The 18441-nt window shown below is 47.0% G+C and overlaps 1 protein-coding gene and 2 long non-coding RNA genes across 4 annotated transcripts in view; 1 reads left to right on the top strand and 2 right to left on the bottom strand.

The window, feature by feature from the left end:
• The window catches only part of UGP2 (UDP-glucose pyrophosphorylase 2), a 496883-nt gene extending 491893 nt beyond the window's left edge, over positions 1-4990 (bottom strand). Inside the window, exon 1 of the mRNA XM_085612548.1 lies at positions 4855-4990. Coding sequence (XP_085468674.1) covers positions 4855-4918 — 64 coding nt within the window. The 5' untranslated portion in view covers positions 4919-4990. The remainder of the gene's footprint in view (positions 1-4854) is intronic.
• LOC146821551 (uncharacterized) overlaps positions 1-18441 on the top strand; it is a 675073-nt gene that overhangs the window by 156383 nt on the left and 500249 nt on the right. The gene's annotated exons all lie outside the window — the stretch shown is intronic.
• Positions 14990-16118, bottom strand: LOC146821552 (uncharacterized). The gene is made up of 3 exons (XR_014963185.1): positions 16002-16118; positions 15418-15498; positions 14990-15052 (listed from the first exon to the last, which is right to left on the bottom strand). It is a non-coding gene; the product is annotated as an uncharacterized LOC146821552 (long non-coding RNA).

Raw genomic sequence — 18441 nt, forward strand, 5'->3', positions numbered from 1 at the left:
CTTTGTCTGCAGGTTTAATGGTTATTGCAGTGTTAGACCTGAGATGCTCTATTGCCCTGAATTGTTGGGCACTAAGATTTTTTAACTTAATCGGTTCCTCCAAGTTCTCGATGTCATTAAAGAATGCCTGTTCAACGGCAGTTATCTCAGCTGGCACAGTATACGGCGGTGGATTGAATGTAGATGTGCCCCTCAAGGGGGTATCGCCTGTATTCTGTTCCTGGGTATTTTGATTCTTCCCTTCAAAAAACGCCTTAAGCTTCAGTTTTCTCAAAAAGTTGGAAAGTTCGCAATGAAGGCGAAATTTGTCTAAAACGGGCAGTGGGAACAAATCGCAGTTTACGTGACTCTTTGGTGAATACACGCCCAATAGAAGCAGCCACTAAGGGGCCTCCATCCATTACTGAAGCCTGGGGCCTACCCAAAATTACGGGGCATTTTCCATGCTCCAATTGCAGCATCTGCCATCTTACGTCTGTCACGGGGTCATCACGGAGGAAGGACGGGGTGGAGACATTAACGATTGTTCGTTTCCACCCCGGCCACAGGACGCCTACGGTCCCTTTAACTCAGACTGGAGTCTCCCGGAGGCGGGGTTCACTGATCAGAGGCCAGCAGCAGCGGGCCAATCAACGAGGGGGCTGGCAAATAAAGGAAGTCCGGAAAAACACAGCAAGGCAAAAACCGGTGGAGGAGTCGGAGCTGGAGAGAGGAAGATCGAGTCGGAGAGAGGAGACGGTGAGAGAGGAAGGAGATCGAGAGAAGACGGAGGAGCAGGAGAGAGCGGAGCCGAGAGGATAGAGGTGCCAGGAGGCCAACGACAACGCGACTCGCCCCGCCACGTTTCAGGAGGAGCGTGGCTGGGAAAGGTACGGGATCGGGTCTTACGTTTTTCTTTTACACGGGGAGGGACCGGGTAGCCTGGTTGGGGAGGTCACGGGGCTGTGTGAGTGTGGATTCCTTTTGTTTTACCTTTTCCCCCTCACACTTAGTCTTTCTACGACACCACTTCCTTACATTTTTAAACACAAAAGGTGTGGTGGTAGCCCCAGATGATCCCTCACCCCCTACCCCCTTGCAAACCCTGTACAGCAGAATACCCATCTCACCCGTGTGTTCTCGTGTTTGTTGTTTCCTTTCCCCTCCCTTCGGAGCCTCGGACGGGAATCACACCACCGGGAGGAAGAGACGCACGCATGATTTACAAAGCGGGAAGAATCCAACCCCCTCTTATACTTTGGAGTAAAGACTGTTCAGCCTAATAAACAGAAAGAAACCTACCTCAAACTGGTGTACCGCAGCTCATTGCTTCCTCCCCTCCTTTTGTACTATCCCACAACGTCCCATACTAAAACCTTGACTCTTGAAACAGGCAAAGTATGGACACAGAGGGCCCATACCAATTGTAATTCTGCGAATGTGGTGTATTTGATAACTTGCCCCTGTGATCTGCGATACGTAGGGATGACCACTCGTAAAGTCAAACTACGTATATGCGAGCACCGTAGCAATATCAGCTGTGGTAGGGCCACCACCAAACTGAGATTACACTTTCTACAATCCAATCACACAACCAACGACATGAGATGGACAGTTAGTGAACAAGTTACCAATCGCAAGAACACTCAGAAAATACTTTATGAAAGAGAGCAGAGATGGGTTAATCGTCTTGGGACACACCAGAAGAGACTGAATGATAACATTCCTTGGGCTACTATTTTATAAGCCGTTCCCATTGCCTCTAAATACTCCCTCAACCCTTTTGCCAATTTCATTTACTGGTTTGCTGTAATCTGGTCCTCCTTCAACCACAGTTGGGCGCAGTAAGGACCATCTTGCCCTGAGCTTCATACTGTGACCACTCTAATCCCAACATTCTGTACTTTTGACCACCGGGTCATCATGTGCTTACCACTAGTTGTCCTGTTTCTCTTTATTTTATGACTATCTTGTACTGAGCTTCATATTTTGGCTACTGTAATTCTAACACACCGTACTTGTAACCAACATGTCATTCATTAGTTGCCCTGCTTCTATTTGATCTCTCTCTCACTCCTTGCTTTAGTCACCCCCCCCCCCACCAGTTCATTGCAGTGGACACTTTGACATTCACATCTGACTGAGATGTGATCCCATTGGGACTATCCAGCACCTTTGGATACAAACGTCTTTTTTTTCCCCTCTTTATCGCTATTCGGGACACTTCCTGTGTTGGTTTGTTTTGGTCTTTCACCATAGCAACCAGCTAGGCGGTTCGTAGACAATGCTGTAATGCGCTATTGGCTTAACGTTCCAGCTTCACCCTGACGCGTTCCAACATACCACCTGCTGATTGGCTTAGCCGTTTAACCCACGCTTCCAGGACGTGACGCGACGCCCCACGTGATCGCGTCTTCGCTCGCCCTGGCTTTTTATTTCCGCATAGGACCGCCGACTCCTTATCGTCGGGGTCAGTTTATGAAAAGGGAGTGCTTAGGGCCATAACGGGTGCCTGGCGCTGTAGGCGTGAGTTCGCCTTCAATCAACAGCTAAGTACTCTTTCGTGCAAAATCGAGTCCCTGACTTAATTTAATTTTTTTATTTTTCTTGGTTTCTTTTTCCTCTTGTTTAGGGTGTGCCATTCCGCCACCACCCCCTCACGTGACCCATGGTGCATTGAACCTTTGCACCATTTTGTAAGAAAATAACGTTTCCTCATGCAATTTCGTTTTGTCCAGTAGCATTGTTGACAGTTGGCCACTTATACAACGGCCTAGTTCACCTGCTAGTGCATAAATTTATTTGGGAACCTGTATCCCCCTCAATTAGAGGGGGATCGCTCTCTTGTTTCATAAAAGAGGACTCCATTGGTAGTCATTTTTATTTTGCACTAGTCCACAGATAGCAACACCAGCGTTCTGGTTACTGTTACCATAAGTGCACCTTGAACGAGCACGTATGCATGTCCACCATCTGTGACATTCTTTAGATGCATACTGACACATAACTTGCAAAATGGCTTTGAGAATTGACCGCAGGGTGTTTAAAGAGATGACGAATAGCGTGCAACTGGTAGAGATAGGAATTGCATGAGAAGATGGGAGTTCAGAAGCAGTCTGCAGACGAGAGAAGCGGGCGCTTCAGGGGTGGGGTGGAATGGAGGAGGCAGTGATGTGTGGTACCACCAGATGCCAACTTTACCTAAGGCCTTACCTGTGAGCATCAGGCATCACAGTCTTCCAAGCTCCTCACACACGTCTGCTTCTTGCCGTGCCTAGCTCTAGTCTTGGAGATCCTGCTTCGCCCCTCAGGGTCACGTGCCCTCGGAGCTCCTGTCTTCTTTAAGGTCCCCGAGCGTCTGCTCCAATCCCTCGGGTCTCCCACTGCTGCTCCATGCGCCTGTGCGCTGACTGTTCCTCCTTTACGGGGACAACTCTTTCCTTGCCTCGAGCCGCTCTTTTCCAAGGCCCCGGGCTCTGTGTCGTGCTGCTGTGTGGCACGGGACTGCCTCCCGCTGGTAGGAGGGGCGAGGGGCAGCCTGTGCAACTAAGAAACGGAACAACAAACTGGCACGAGCCGGTGATGCTCGAGCACGCGCCTGAATACACTGCCCAAAGCTGCCCTTCAGTGGACCAGTGCATGCAAAGGAAGTTATCCACAATAGGGCAGATTGAACAGCTGGGCTGGAAAGGGAGACAAGACAAAGGAAGGATCTTGGGCAGGGTGAGTGCAGACGCTCTATGGTAGGAGAGAGGAGGAAAGAGAGGCAGACAAGTTCGATGGCAAGAGATGCTAAGGATGTTCACATAAACAGGAAGGCATTACAAGTGCGGCTGCGCGGACGTGAAAAGCGTGAAAGATAATAAGACCGGCATCTGTTTCCAATTAACGCGAGTGTGAGACAGGCAAATGGAAACAAGCATGGGCGCGATAATTGGAAACAGATGGCACCGCTGCTCGCTCCCGCAAGGTGTATGCCATATATGCACTAGTGCTCATTGGAAACAGTGAAGTACATGCACAAATTTTCCAAAAAGTACAGACCGATTCCAAAAGGTCACTCCTAAGCAGCGCTTGCGCGCTGATTAGGCTCGACCTAAAAATGGTCCAGTCTGTGAGAGGACCAAGAATGAAAGTGACAATGACTGAAAATAAACCAATTTCTCATTTGCATGCAGATTATTTTTGCGGTGCCCTATGAAAACAAATTAAATCCTGGACTTAGATAAACCATATACTACATAATAAATTAACCTGCCTTGCTTACTGAGCATTCCAAGCACTTAAAGCATACTTGCAACTCCGCAATGAACAGTGATATGTAGCACAGTCCCATTTGAATGGCTATTTATGGGTTTCTGTTGCTTGTCACTAAATTCCATCTCGTAGACTACTGTAAGGATACACTAAAAAAATAAACAAGTTCTACAGGCCAATAATGTGCAAACATAAAAAGCACTACTGGAGAAATGATAAAGCGGTTAATGTTGTAGCAAAATCAGAACAACTTGAAAAACGAATTACGCTCTATACCATCAGCTGAAGTGTGTGCTGCTGTTACACCTTTTGCAGCGCAGTTCCTGCATGTTATCGTACTCCAAAGTGATTAATGCACCTTTTGAACTATCAGTTGAACATCATTATATGTACAGTATTCCAGTGATCTCACTCTTTTACATGTAACACCTCAAAAATCATTAAATACGATGGAGATGACTCTCTCCATTCATAGCTATATGGCATACATAGGAAGGGAGACAGTTTACACACGCACTGCCTTGCAAAGGTGATCTTGTCGGCTGGCGTGGCATACCCAAAAGGGGACGGAAGAGGGAAGCATAAGAATAACAAAGTGACCAATTGTCCGCTACTTACACGGACCGTCAGCAAATTCAGTGCAACCCTCGTTGTCCGTAGTTGAGCTTATAACGCATGCCATTTCTCCGTAATTTTAGCACTTCCGCGTCCCATAACAACCAATGCCAAGGCTGAATAGATTCTTGAAGCCGGTTGTGAGTGAGAGTCAATACTTATTGTCTCAAATGACCTGAGATTGGAGCATTGGCGGCATCTTAGCCAATGCTAATACGCGGTAGAATTCCGAAGTGCTCATTGGCTGTGGAGTCGGCTTCTGCCTCCCAAGCAGTTTCTATTAATTCGATGTTTTGGCGAAGGACTGTGGCTTCTCAAGAATATCCAAGAGTCTAGAGCCCGCAGATCACACGGTAGGGTGACCAACTGTCCGTAAATTTCACGGACAGGCCGTAATTTCGACTATCTGTCTGTTGTCCGTGAAGGATTCTTTAACGGACGTCATTTGTCCGTAATTTTAACCGGGCACCGGTCGCAACACCCTAAAGCCGGCACAGCTTCCACCCACCTCCCTTCTTGACTCCGATGTTGTTGAGGTCGGGTGTAACAGACTCCGATACAGTACCAAAGCACAGATACCCAGCAGCATTGAAATATTATCTTCAGATAGCAGACCTTATTGTTGCTCAATTATTTTCAAATAGACCAACCTTCCAGAGGATGGAGGCTGGAGACGACTTTTCCATGATTCGATCTCCTAACCTGCCAAAACCACTTCGAACAGGTGATAAACATTCAATACATTAAGCCATGCCTCCGACATTCAACAGCAAGCTTCTATGCTTCCCTTTCAGATATGCCCCTTGGACTTGTTTATCTTTCAAATCGTACCCAGAATGTCCTCCTCCTACTATAGAGTGGCCCTTCACCCTGCCAGACAGGCCTGCTTTGCAGAATAGGAAAATAAATATTTTAATGTGTTTGTATTTTCTTGGAGGCACACAGTAGCTTAAACAAAGAACCTGTCTCTTTGATTTAAGCTGCAACTAGTTCTGCTGTGGGGCATATATGTTAGAACTCACATATACATGTGAATACTCTTGAAAATTGAGGAGCGTGCTGCAATCTTTGTTAAACTCTAAACAATGAGTATTACACCGAGGCAGCACGTGGTTCTCTTCACAGAGCAGAGCTTAATTACTGTCACTAAAGTGTAAGCAAACCTCGGTTCTTCAAACATGCAGTCTATAATATAATAAAATAAAGAAATGGCACAATCCCACCCACACTGATTAACAAAGTATGGAGGACAATCAGTTAAATCAGTTCTCTTGGAGTATCTCCTTTAAGTACTGTATATCACAGTGGGGGATGGCAAAACTAACATTTTGGACAGAGAGCCTGTCTTCTCGTTTTCTTGTCCAGGAGGGGGTGAGGAGCCCTACCCCACCCTAGAAGAGACCAAGATGATACTAGAATACTACATGCCCACCCCTGTGCACACCCTGGGTGGTTCCTTTGCCCGACCTGGATGGTTTCTGTCCCCCCTGTAGAGGATCCTGCCCCCCCCTGTGATGGCTCCTGCCCCCCCCCCTGTGATGGCTCCTGCCCCCCCCCCTGTGATGGCTCCTGACCCCCCATGTGATGGCTCCTGACCCCCCCCCCCCATGTGGCGGCTCCTGTCTCCCCCGTGATGGCTCTTGTGCCCCCATGTGGTGGGTCCTGCCCCCACGTGATGGCTCCTGTCCCCCCATGCGGTGGCTCCTGTCCCCCCCCTCCCCACTTATTGGCTCCTGTCCCCCCCCTCCCCACTTATGATGGCTCCTGTTCCCCCCCCCCGTGGTGGATCCTGTCTCCTTCTTGGGTGGCTCCTGTCCCAGTCCTGGGATGGCTCCTGCAGCGAGGGTGAAGTTCTTGATGGGCCTCTTCTGTCTGCAACTCTGCAGGCAAAGGCTCAGCTCAAAATCAATATGAAAAGGTGGGTGAGTGAGTAAGTGAAGGGATGGGTGGATGGCTGGATGGATTAGTGAAAAGGGTGAATGGATGAATGAAAGATTGAATAGATGGACAATGAGAGAGGATGGATAGATGAGTGAGTGGAAGGATGGATGAGAGAAAAGGTAAATAGCTGGATGTATGGGTGGAAGGGTAGCTGGATGGGTAAAAGGGTGGATGGATGAGTGAAAGAATGGATGAGTGAAAAGGTGGATGATGAGTGAGTGGGTGGATGGATGAGTGGAATGATGGATGGATTGATGAATTGATAAGTGCAAGGGTGAATGGATGTATGTATGAGTGAAAGGGTGGATGTAAGGATGGATGAGTGTGTGAAAGGAAGGGTAGATGGACACAAGGATGAATAGATGAGTGAAGGAGTGAAAGGATAGATGGATGAGAGAAAGGATGGAGGAGTGATAGGGTTAATGGATGGACTCATGAGTGGATGAGTAGATGGATGGGTGGGTGGATGGATAGAAGGAAGGCTGGCTAAGTGAAAGGGTCGATGGAGAGAGAAAGGGAGGATGGATGGGTGACTGAAAGGGTGAATGGGTGAAAGGGTGAATGGGTGGAAGGATGAGTGACTGGGTGGATGGATGAGTAAGTGAAAGGATGGTTGGATGGGTGAAAGGGCAAATGGCTGGCTGGATGAGTGAATGAATGGATGGGTAGAAGAGTGGATGGATGAGTGTGCAGATGGATAGGGTGAAAGGGTGGATGGATAGTGTATGGATAAGTGACAGGGTGGATGGAGGGATGGATGAGTGAAATGATAGATGGAAGGATACATGATGGATAGGTTTGCAAATGGTTGAAAATGTTTGGATATGGATGGGCTTACTTATATACTATTGCGCGAACTCCTCTGATGTGTCTGTAAAACTTACCTTTTGTCCTGAAGTTTTGTCCTGAATTTTGACCTCCTGTCCTGAATTTGTGTCCTGAATTTTGACCCTTTGTCCTGAATTTTTACACTCACCGTCCTGAATTTGCACCAATGCCAGTTGTTCACCCTACACTGGTGTCCTTTCTGTGACTCATTTCTGCATGCTTCTTATTCATTTCCCAGTTTGTTAGATCATGTCTTTTGTACTGACCATAAGAATTGTAATTAAACATTTACTGCGGGAAGTCATACATTGGGTATGGGGGGTTCAAGGTTGGGTGGAGTAAAGGGGGTACAGTCACGAGGGGCGGAGCTTGAAAAACCGACTGACCATCTATTTATGCAAAAAAAAAAATCTGCTTCAAAGAAATTGCCAGCAATGACGTTATATGTGAATTCCTGTTCTAGATTACTTAACTGGTCATAAAGAGGCTGCATTTTAAAATAGATCATTATGTGCCAACAAATTGTAAAGAAATTATAATAATGGTATTTTAACTCTAGTGGTTAATGCAGTTCTAGGAGAGTTCTGTGTTTTGTCCCTGTCAAAGTTTTGACTCATAAGGTATGTTCTTTAGAGAGGTAAGTGGGTTAGTGCTTTTTACACTGGGACAGTGGCGGCTCGGCCAGGTAAGCTCAGTTGCGGGAGCGTGGTGGATGTGGGGGGGTGGAAGTGACAAACAACGGAATTGGGGAAATAAAAATAAATAAATAAACCACTTACCTTTCGCTCGCTGCATCCGCAAGTTGAATGTTTTTACAGAACATTTTTTAGCACTTTAAAATTCTCCCATCCAAAATGTCCGATGATTAAGCAAGTTTGCAACAATTCCCAGGTTTCAGGACTGGAGCCCCCAGAGTTTCCCCTCAGTCCTCCTCCGCCTTATTCTAAGGGACAGGAAGCTTCTGACCCCCTGCAAGGGTTAGCCCATGCTCTCAGAGGTCAGGAACAATGCCTGCTCGGCAGAGGGTGTTCTCACCTCCTTCAGCAGGATGGCTAGCGATTTAGCATATCAAGGCCAGAGGCTTCAACGCCTCTGCCACCTTTGACATGCAACCTGACTTCCCCCTAGACCTGGGAAATGCCACCCCCTGTGGCCCATTTGGCACCAGAGCACGCAGGGAATTAGATATTCAGGAGACGTGTTTCACTCACAGGCTAGTCACACCCCTAAGGTGGGCTACCTGAACTGACCAGCCAAAGAGGGTTTGTCCATCTTAAATTTTAGCGAAACTAGAGACTTCTTGGTCAGGGTTATGCACACTCCCCACAAGAACTGGTTTTATAGGGGGTGTTGTCACCCTAGTGGTAGGTAGCCCATTGGCGTTTAACATATACTTCCCTAAACGCCCCTAAATTAAGTATTCAGGGTCCCCGCTACACCAGACCGACAGATTATACTACCTGGGAACAGAAGTATAAAGAAGAGATGACACCGCGAAAAACAAGGACCTACACAGAAACTGGCGCCAAACCCTGCCTTGCTGTTTGCTCCTTAAAGATTGCAAAGACCCAACTCGTCCTGCGGCTGTACATCCTTTTTTTTTTTTAAAGAGTTTTATATAGCGCTGGCTAGACCCAGAGGTATCAGAGCGCTTTACATGAGTAAGATAATATAAAAATGGCATACTAGTAGATAAAAGATAATGAAACAACATTATAGTATACAAATCAAAATAGATAAACAGGTGCAAGAGATAAACACTTCAAGTAATTAGGTAGGTGATGTTGAGGAAATGGACAAATAATTGGACAAATATAACATAATGATTGGGGATCAAGTGCAGGTCACAGGTTAGGACCCCCAATAATAATTGGGCCAACATGGCATACAAGTAGAAAAGGAATAATGAAGACAACATGCAGGATATACAAATCAAATAGGTAAACGGGCAAAAGCTATACATTTCAGGTAATTAGGTAGATGATGTTCAGGAAATGGACAGGTTTTACTGGCCAAATATGCCATGGTAATTGGAGATCAAGTGCAGGTCACAGGTTAGGATCCCCAATAATAATTGAGGACGTGGATTTTGAGGTCTTTTTTGAAGCTGGAATGTTTTGGTGGAGGACTTTATGAGTAATGCAGGAAGTTTTGTAGGCAGATCTGCCTTCAATAGGGAGCCATTTAAGAGATTTGAGAGCTGGGGATATGTGATCAAAACATTTGCAGTCAGTGATGAGCCTAGCGGCAAGGTTGAGCACAGCTTTGATTGGAGCAAGGTGGACCTTTGGGATTTCGTTGAGGATGGCGTTACCATAATCAATACGTGAAAGAACAAGTGACTGAACAACAAGTTTAAAATCATCGGTAGGTATAAAGCGTTTGATTTTCTTGAGGTGACGGAGAGTGAAGAGGGCTCCTTTAGCAGAGTTTTTTATGTGGACGTTGAGGGTTAGGGTGTTGTCAATAGAATTACCAAGAGATTCAACAGAGTTGGACAAAGTGAGTGAGAAGTTGAGTGCGTTAAGGTCAGAGATCCAGGATTGAGCGGGCAGAGGGTTACTTTTAGGGGAGAAGAGAATGATTTCGGTTTTATTAGAGTTAAGTTTGAGATGATTGGAATGGAACCACGTTTGGATCTTGGTGAGGGTGTTGTTTAGGTGTAGGATGTCATCATGAGTTTTAATCTTGTAATAGATTTGGATGTCATCGGCGTAGAGGTGGTAGTTAATGCCTGCTTGTTTGAGAATGAGGGTGAGGGGTTCCATGAAGAGGTTAAAGAGGGAGGGAGAGAGAATAGATCCTTGGGGGACTCCAAGGGAGACAGGAGTGGGGTTAGAAAGACAGTTTTGAATTTTGATTTGCTGAGTTCGGTGTTGTAGGTAGGAGATGAACCATTTGTAGGCAGTACCATTAAGGCCGAAGCGGGTCCTAAGCATGTTAAAGAGGGCTGAATGGTTGACTGTATCGAACGCTGCAGAGAGCTCAAGGAGGATAAGAAGGCAAGTCTCGCCATTATCGAGTGAGTGGTGGATGTCATCAATAACATTGAGCATTGCCGTTTCGGTGCTGCAGCCCTTCCTGAAGCCTGATTGAAAGGAGTCGAGTAGGTTGAAGTTTTCGATGTGTTTGTCTAATTGTAGTAGGACACATTTTTCAAGTACTTTTGAGAGAAGTGGGAGGTTAGTGATGGGGCGGAGATTATTTAGGTCATTGCGGTCAGCATTGGGGTTCTTGATTATGGGAGAGATTTGTCCAAGTTGAAGGGAGGTAGGGACACAGCCAGTGGAGAGAGAGGTGTTTATGATTGTGGTCCAGTATGGGGTGATGATGTGCTTAAGGGCAGTGATAAGGTTAGAGGGTAAGGGGTCTTTTGTGTGGGAGGACGGTTTAAGATTACCAATTATTTTAAGGACATCTAGCTCAGTCATTGGGAGGAAGTTGAGCAATGAGGCATTATTCTTTAATTGTGAGTTAGGGGAGTTGGATTCCGAAGATGTGGTAGGGGATAGGTGTGAGGAGTGGTTAGGGGGTAGGGAAGTAGGTAGGTGAGGAGAGTCGCTGGGGAGCAGTAGGGTAGCGGGCGGAAGAGAGAAGGGGACAACAGGTGGAGGGGATGTGGCGTACGAATTAGCGGTGAAGACAGGTTTGCATTGGGAGTTGGAGGGGAGCTGTGTGGGAAGGAAGGATTGATCAATTTATTTTAGCTATTTTTTCTGTGAAGAAGTGGGAAATTTCTTCACATCTGGCAGAGGAGGCTATCAGATTTGGAGGTGCGGTGGAAGTTTGGTTTCAAATGATTTTAAGAATTCCCTAGGTACGATCAAGTTGAGTGCGGAAGAAGGATGTCTTTTCCTTGAAGATGTGAATTTTGTGCGTGGATCTAGCACATCTGAGGAGTGGGTCTCCCTGTTCTTTCCGACAGTCTGGTAGACCGTCTTTCGTTATTAAGCTCAGTAGTAAACCAAGAGTTAGAGGGAGTGTTTCTTTGGTTTTTGAGTTTTTGAGTGGTCAAGGATACCGGTGACAGTATTGTTAAAGTGTTCATTGAGCTCATTGGCATTGTGTGAGGGGGTAATGAGAAGAAGTTGAGCTTGGAGTTTAGACTCAAGGACACCAGGAGGGATACATTTTAGATTCCTGGTAAATTTCTTAGGTCTGTTGATTTTGGAGGTAGGGAGATTTGCAGTGGTAGCAATGGTGAACAGTATAAGGTGATGGTCAGACCAGTCGATGGGGACGATACTAGTCACGGAGGCCAGATCTTCGTTGGAAAGGATGGCGTCAAGGATGGCTCCATTAGTGTGTGTATATGACTGGCAAAGTTGTTTGAGTTCATTGATCTCAAGTAGATTAGAATTGGGTGGGAGTTTTTAGTTGTCATTTCAGCTTCCAGGTATTTGCAGGAGGAATAACCAGAATTATTGACAAGGGATGGCTGAAATTCATTTTTAAAGATAATGGCTAGACCACCCCCAACTCTGCCAGGTCTATCTTTTCTAAGAATAGAGTATCCCGGGGGGGGGGAGAGTAGGTCTAGTATGCTCATCAAGTGGACATTGAGCCAGGTTTCTGTGAGGAATGCAATGTCAATGGATTCACTCAGGATAGAGTCCGAGATTTCTGTGGCATGCTGGACTACGCAGCGACAGTTGACAAGCATAGATATAAGTGGTGTGGAGTTGCATATGGAGGGTGTGCAAGAGTGGATCGATGTGATTTGGGGCGGTGGTCTGGGGGAGGCGGGATGTGGGAGTAGGGGAGTGGAGGGTTGGCGGTTGGTAAACTGGGAAGGTAAGAGTTGCATAGGTCAGAGAGGTCGTTCGGGGAGAGATTGTTTGAGGTGCGGTGAGGTCTATGTAAACGGCAGCGAAGAGGAGTCTATCTCCAATTATTGTGTTTGGAGTTAGGGGTTTTTCAGGGGGGGTGGGAGGTGGTTTTATGGTGAGGGGGTTCTGAATTGAGAAAGTTTAGTAATCAAATTAGATAGGTCAAGTTCAATGTTGTGTAGGCACTGGGTCATTATGGTAAAGGGAGGTACTGAGGGGGTGTGGTCTGGGTTAGTTGCGAAAGGTGGACTGATGTTTGAGAGAGAAAGGGTAGAGAGTGTGGGGTGAGGGGTGACGGGGCTGTTAGGTGTGAGGGGTTTGGTAATCAAATTGGATAGGTTAGGTTCAGTGTTGTGTATGCTCCGGGCACTAGGGGTGATGGGAGGTACTGAAGGGGCGTGGGAGAGGGGTAGGGAGGGGTCTGGGTTTGTTGCAGAGGGTGGACCGATGTGTGAGGGGGAGATAAGGTATTGGGAGTGGAGTGAGGGGTGACGGGTCTGTTAGGTGAGAGGGGTTCAGAAATCAAATTAGATCAGTTGAGTTCAATATTGTGTAGGCTCGGGGCAATTAGGGTAAAGGGAGGTACTGAAGGGGGGTGGGCGGGGGAAAGGAATGGTCTGGGGGTAGGGAATGGTCTGGGCTTGTTGCGGAGGGTTGACTGTTGTGAGAGAGGGGAGATAGGGTAGTGGGTGTGGAGTGAGGGGTGAAGGGGCTGTTAGGTGTGAGGGGTTGGGCTAGGTTGGACAGGAGGTTAAGAACTTCAGGAGATGTGGTCAGAGAGGATAAAAGGGCATGTAGTGAGTGGAGAGCTGATATATTGGGGTGGGGGGGTGGTTGTGAATTTATCGGGGGTTGGGATTAAGGATTTTGAGGCAGAGTTGGGAGGGCCTGATGGGGCAGGATAGGGGGGTTGGGGAGGAGAAGAGGGTGTTCGGGATGGGGAAGGGGAGGGGGGTAAGGAGTTGAGTTAGGGGATTGAAGGGAAAGGACGGTGGCATACGTGAGTGTTTGGAAGGGGTGGAGAGAGGTTGGGGGGTCAGGAAGAGGGGAGGTCATGGGAGGGGTGTGATAAGTAGGTGGCAGGGATTGGGGTTCACCGTTTTTAGTGGAGGGGTCCGAGGAGTGTGAGTTCCGGAAGTTAGGAGGAGAGAGAGAGGGAAATTATAGGGGGATGAGAAATAGGTTGCTAGAGAGGTCCAGGGAGGGTGATGGTGAAATCCTTGAGGACTACATGGAGGACTATCCAGCACTTTGACAACCATCTAGCTTCTCCCTTGGGGTGGAAGAGCCACCTCCCCTGCATCTGCATGCACCGACCGCATCCACCCGGTCCACAGTATTGTTGACAATTGAGCCCACAAAGGGAGCAACACTTCAGCAGGAGGCTTTTGTGGCTCTAGGAGGTCAGCCGCATCTATCTGCTGAGTTTTGAGTCACTAGGCCCTCCAGGAGCCCCCCTGCACAAATTCCCTGAGTACCGGGGCACTTGCACCAGTCAAGGCTTGTTCTTCATCCAGCCCGGATATCACCACATTGGAAGCCTTCCTGCACATTGAGGGACTTCAGGGCAGAAGAGAACCACAAACGGAGTAGCCCAGCTGTTTTAATTTTCTCCCCTCTGGAGATCTACTGACAACAGTGTCAGCCTCAAATGCACGTGGCCAGCCAGCCAGCCAAGCACCTCTGCACCTGAGCCCCCCAGCCCGAGTTCACGACTTCTGACTGCATCGCCTTGACCTAGGGGTCCCCAGAACCTGAGCCCCCCCTTTGGGTTAAGACAGACTTATGCTCTAGTCCCCCATTGCAACCTTTGTTTTAAATCCCATTGACTTTAACGGTGTAGAGCACGAGGCTACGATTCCGACCAGCACCTCTGCACCTGGACACACCAGGGCAGGTAAACTGAAACTGCTGGTGGTACTTTGGACCTTGACCTCCTAGCACCTTAAGTGTCAAAGGGAACCCCTTAACTCCGGCTGCAAGTACCGTTTTGCTACATTTGTTTTCCCTCCCATAGGTAAACATTGTAGAGTTTGAGGCGCATGCCTCAGAACCGTTATTTGAATGGCTTTCCTATTTTTCTTCTAAAATTGATGTCACTAAATGCAATAAAGATATTCTAAAGCTCTTGGTGTCTAAAGTTCTATAAAAATCAACTTTATTTTTATTAATTGGTCTCAGATTTCTTATAGAGCGTGTGAATCATTTATTGACTGTGTGTGTACAACAAATGCTTAATAGTAAACGAACAGAAAGGATGACAATGGTGGTCATATTGCTAGCACAAACATAAATTCAAGAAATTTTAACATTCATACGTAGAGTTGGCGTGCTCAATGAAAACACTTGATTGACACTATGTCAATCAAGTAGTGTCATATGTAGGGAGAAAGCCATACACAAACATTTAGAAAGAATGTTCAGAGCACCACTAAATGAAAAGGTATCAAGGTCCGTGGCTCTATTGGGTCCTTTCAATTACGTTCAGCAGCATGCCGCAATGAGTACAAAGAGACAAAAGGATAGTTCCATATTTTTTATTCCAAGAGTCCAACTTAGGCAACAGCCGGCACGTGTTTCGTCGTAAGACAACTTTTTCAAGGCTGCAAATTTAAAATAAAACTCATAAACAAGAGTAGTACTGTCTCACAAGCCATAGACAGATGTATTCATACTCATGGTGAACCAGCCATGTGCACATGCACACACCGGATGGCGCAAAAAAACCCGTGCACCGTCAGACACCTTATGTGCAAGTGTCAAGAAAAGAGGTGCCAAAGAAAGAGAAAGAAGAAAGAAGAGGTTCCTAAGTAGGCTTCACAAAGAGAATGCGCACCCGAGATGTTATAACGTGACAATAGTAACATATGTGCAAATAGAAAGGAAAGCAAAGATTTTTAACAAAACAAGAAACAGATGGGAAACGAAAGAGGTAGAAACGAGAAAAGTTGAGAAGTCAAAAACCTACCTTGTGATAGATAGTTGTGAAGAATCGTCACAATGCAGTACACGGTATAGTTTCTTCAGTGTGCCGTAGGTAAGCACAAATCTGTAGGTAAAGTAATGAAGTCAAAAACGGATATCCCAGAAAAACAACATAGAGCAGTCATCTCAGAGTAGAGAGAGAAATGCATGTTGGCACGCTACCCAATAGCTAAATCTAGAATTATCCTCAAGACATTGAAAGAGTAACTCTATATATCCTGGTTTTCTTTAGGGGATCAGCGCGCCCCATATGGTCAGACTGAACTGGGGTACCTAATTTGGAATTCCTGTTCTACATTTAGTGTCTAGGTTCGGTGGTTCAACACCATATATGGCGCCATATTGGACAAAGGATGTGTCTACGATTGTCCAAAGAAAAAAGAAGAAAAGAAAAAGGGGGGGGGAGGGTAATATTCAAACCTGTATTCAGACTGGACAGCTAGCAAAACATCACGTACTACAAAGGTTTAAAAATGCCCATAAAGATTAGCCATTTAAATGTCACACACTTAGCATACTCCAGGTCTAGCCAAATTAGAGGAAACTTAAAAGCATGTATGTGCATACCTCTGTCATGTAGTCCCCATATATCCTATCCAGGATCTGCACGTTCGGATAACATAAAGTATGGGTTTGGTGGCAGACTCGTCCCGAGCACCCCCACCAGATATGTTAGCCTGTTTGCATCAGCTAGCTCACAGTGCCACTAGAATCTCCTTTTATCAGGGAGAAACTAGTTTCTGAAAACCCCAGAACATGACAGCCTTGATCCCGTAGGATCAGGGAAACAATATAGGAGCCCTTCCTTGTGAACCTGGTAATTTGCACCTGGTCCCTGCCTGCCGGTCCCAGTGAGGAGGAGTCACCAGCGCAGGAGCGCTACAACTAACGCGGGAGAACCGGTGAAGCGGGAGCCCTTCCTTGTGAACCTGGTAATTTGCACCTGGTCCCTGCCTTCCGGTCCCAGTGACGAGTCACGGGCGCAGGAGCGCTACAACTAACGCGGGAGAACCGGTGAAGCGGGAGCCCTTCCTTGTGAGCCTGGTAATTTGCACCTGGTCCCTGCCTGCCGGTCCCAGTGAGGAGGAGTCACGGGCACAGAAGCGCTACAACTAACGCGGGAAAACCTGCTGCGCGGGACATGCGTGTGGATGCAGAGCGGGCCAAGACGCGCCCGTCAGAGACCGAAAGAGCCCGGCCCGGGCCAGGTTACTGACATTTTATTTCATTTCTGCTGTTTGAGTTTTCTTGTAACCCTACTGATATCTGGTCTAATTGTGTCTACGGGTTCGTCCTCTATTCATTCCGATATTTTCTGGGTACGTTATGAGCAAATGCAAGATGCCAGCAAGGAAGGGAGTCGTGGGCACGCTAGACGCATTTCTGACAAGAGCTGAGTCCGCCCTAATGCACGATATTGTCCTGACAGAACGTAGACTGTCCCTAGACCCATTAGTAGCCCCGCCTCACTTAGTATCGATCACACAGGATGCTAATAAGTCTCAAGTATCCAACCCGAAAGTAGCTACTTTGTCCCACTCTCCAGAAATAACTAGAGAAAACCCTAACCCCCCTGTCATCCAGCTGCCTCACGTGGGTCCATCTAGACCTATTGTTAACACCAGGGCCCAAAAAAAGAGAACTAGCCAAACGAGGGTTGTCACTCCCCCTACGAAGAAGAGAAAGGGGCAGGGTTCCACTAGACAAAAAACTTGTGGACGTGAAGCCACGGCTGATGTGAGCCAGTTAAATCAGGAGCTTGCTCGCTCCCCTAATGCGAGTAGTGCAATTAGTAGACCCATAGCATGCGACCAAGGGGTATTCTGGGAGAGGTTGAAGGAAACATTCTTGTCCCTTTTAAAGCCTCTATATACCCGGTTAGAAAACATAGAGGGCAGATTGGATAGTATGGTGAGTCATATTAATTCCTTCCCAGGAGCGAGGGGTGAATGGTCCATCAGGTAGCTCTATAGCCCCTACTCCTGCTAATAGAGATGTTCATGGGATAGAACAAACCCAGGGTAATATCTTACTCAGCGATCCACCATTACATAACAAGCCGATCCCCCATGTTACATCAAGCAACCCTGAATAATTTGCACACCGGAGCTCAAAATCAGTACCAGTTAGGGTAACACGACAGGAGGCTCCCAATCCTGCTCAGGGCAGATCCCAAGGGCACGTTAATAGTACATCTGAATCTGAATGGGTGTCAATAGGTAGGGAAGGTTCATTGCTAAGAGAAAGGGCTCACAATCAAGCCAGGATGGGTATTCAATTGCCCGTCCAAGGTAGCTCACAGGGTCTAGGAAACTTGCATCTTCCGCCAGAAGCCACACCGTATTCAGTAATATTGGTAAATGTTCCCCCATTACCAGAAGGAGAGGCTGAACATTGGTCTACCCTGCGAAATAATGCCTTGCATTTATTAAGCGGAAAAGCATGGCTGAATTCAAAACTTTTCACGGAATTCAAGATGGCACGACGAATTGGGTGGGTTGGATTATCTAATAAAACCCTGCCTGGCGACTGTGTTGTGCTATCTTTTAGATCTCCAGCCTTAACTCGAATAATTTTAGATAGGGTGGGCAATTGGCCGGTTAGGAGTAATGGGATACGTGTTGTTCCATTGGGTTTCTTCTACCAACCTCCTAGAACCCTGTGATTTCCCCAAGAGCAGGGTTTTATAGCAGGGACATTGCGGTACAGCTTTGCTGTCCCGATTAACAACCGTTTTGAGACCCTCAATAACCTGGAAGATATTGACTAACTCATAATAACCAAAAGACACACAATTGATGGACGGAATGCAGAACAAATCAAAACATTCACCCCCAGTCAAGAGATCTGGGTTAAATCCATCATTCTTTTGCTCACCATGCCACCCCAGTTTAGACCTGGCCATATGCAAATCAGTCTTGACCCTGTGCCTCATGGGAAGTCCAGCCCGAACTGCCAAGCCAGGTCCTCCCTGGACCGGAAACAAGCATCCTAGGACCAGTTTCGG

The sequence above is a fragment of the Triturus cristatus genome, chromosome 6 (genome assembly GCF_964204655.1).
Source record: "Triturus cristatus chromosome 6, aTriCri1.1, whole genome shotgun sequence".
Taxonomy (NCBI): Eukaryota; Metazoa; Chordata; class Amphibia; order Caudata; family Salamandridae; genus Triturus; species Triturus cristatus.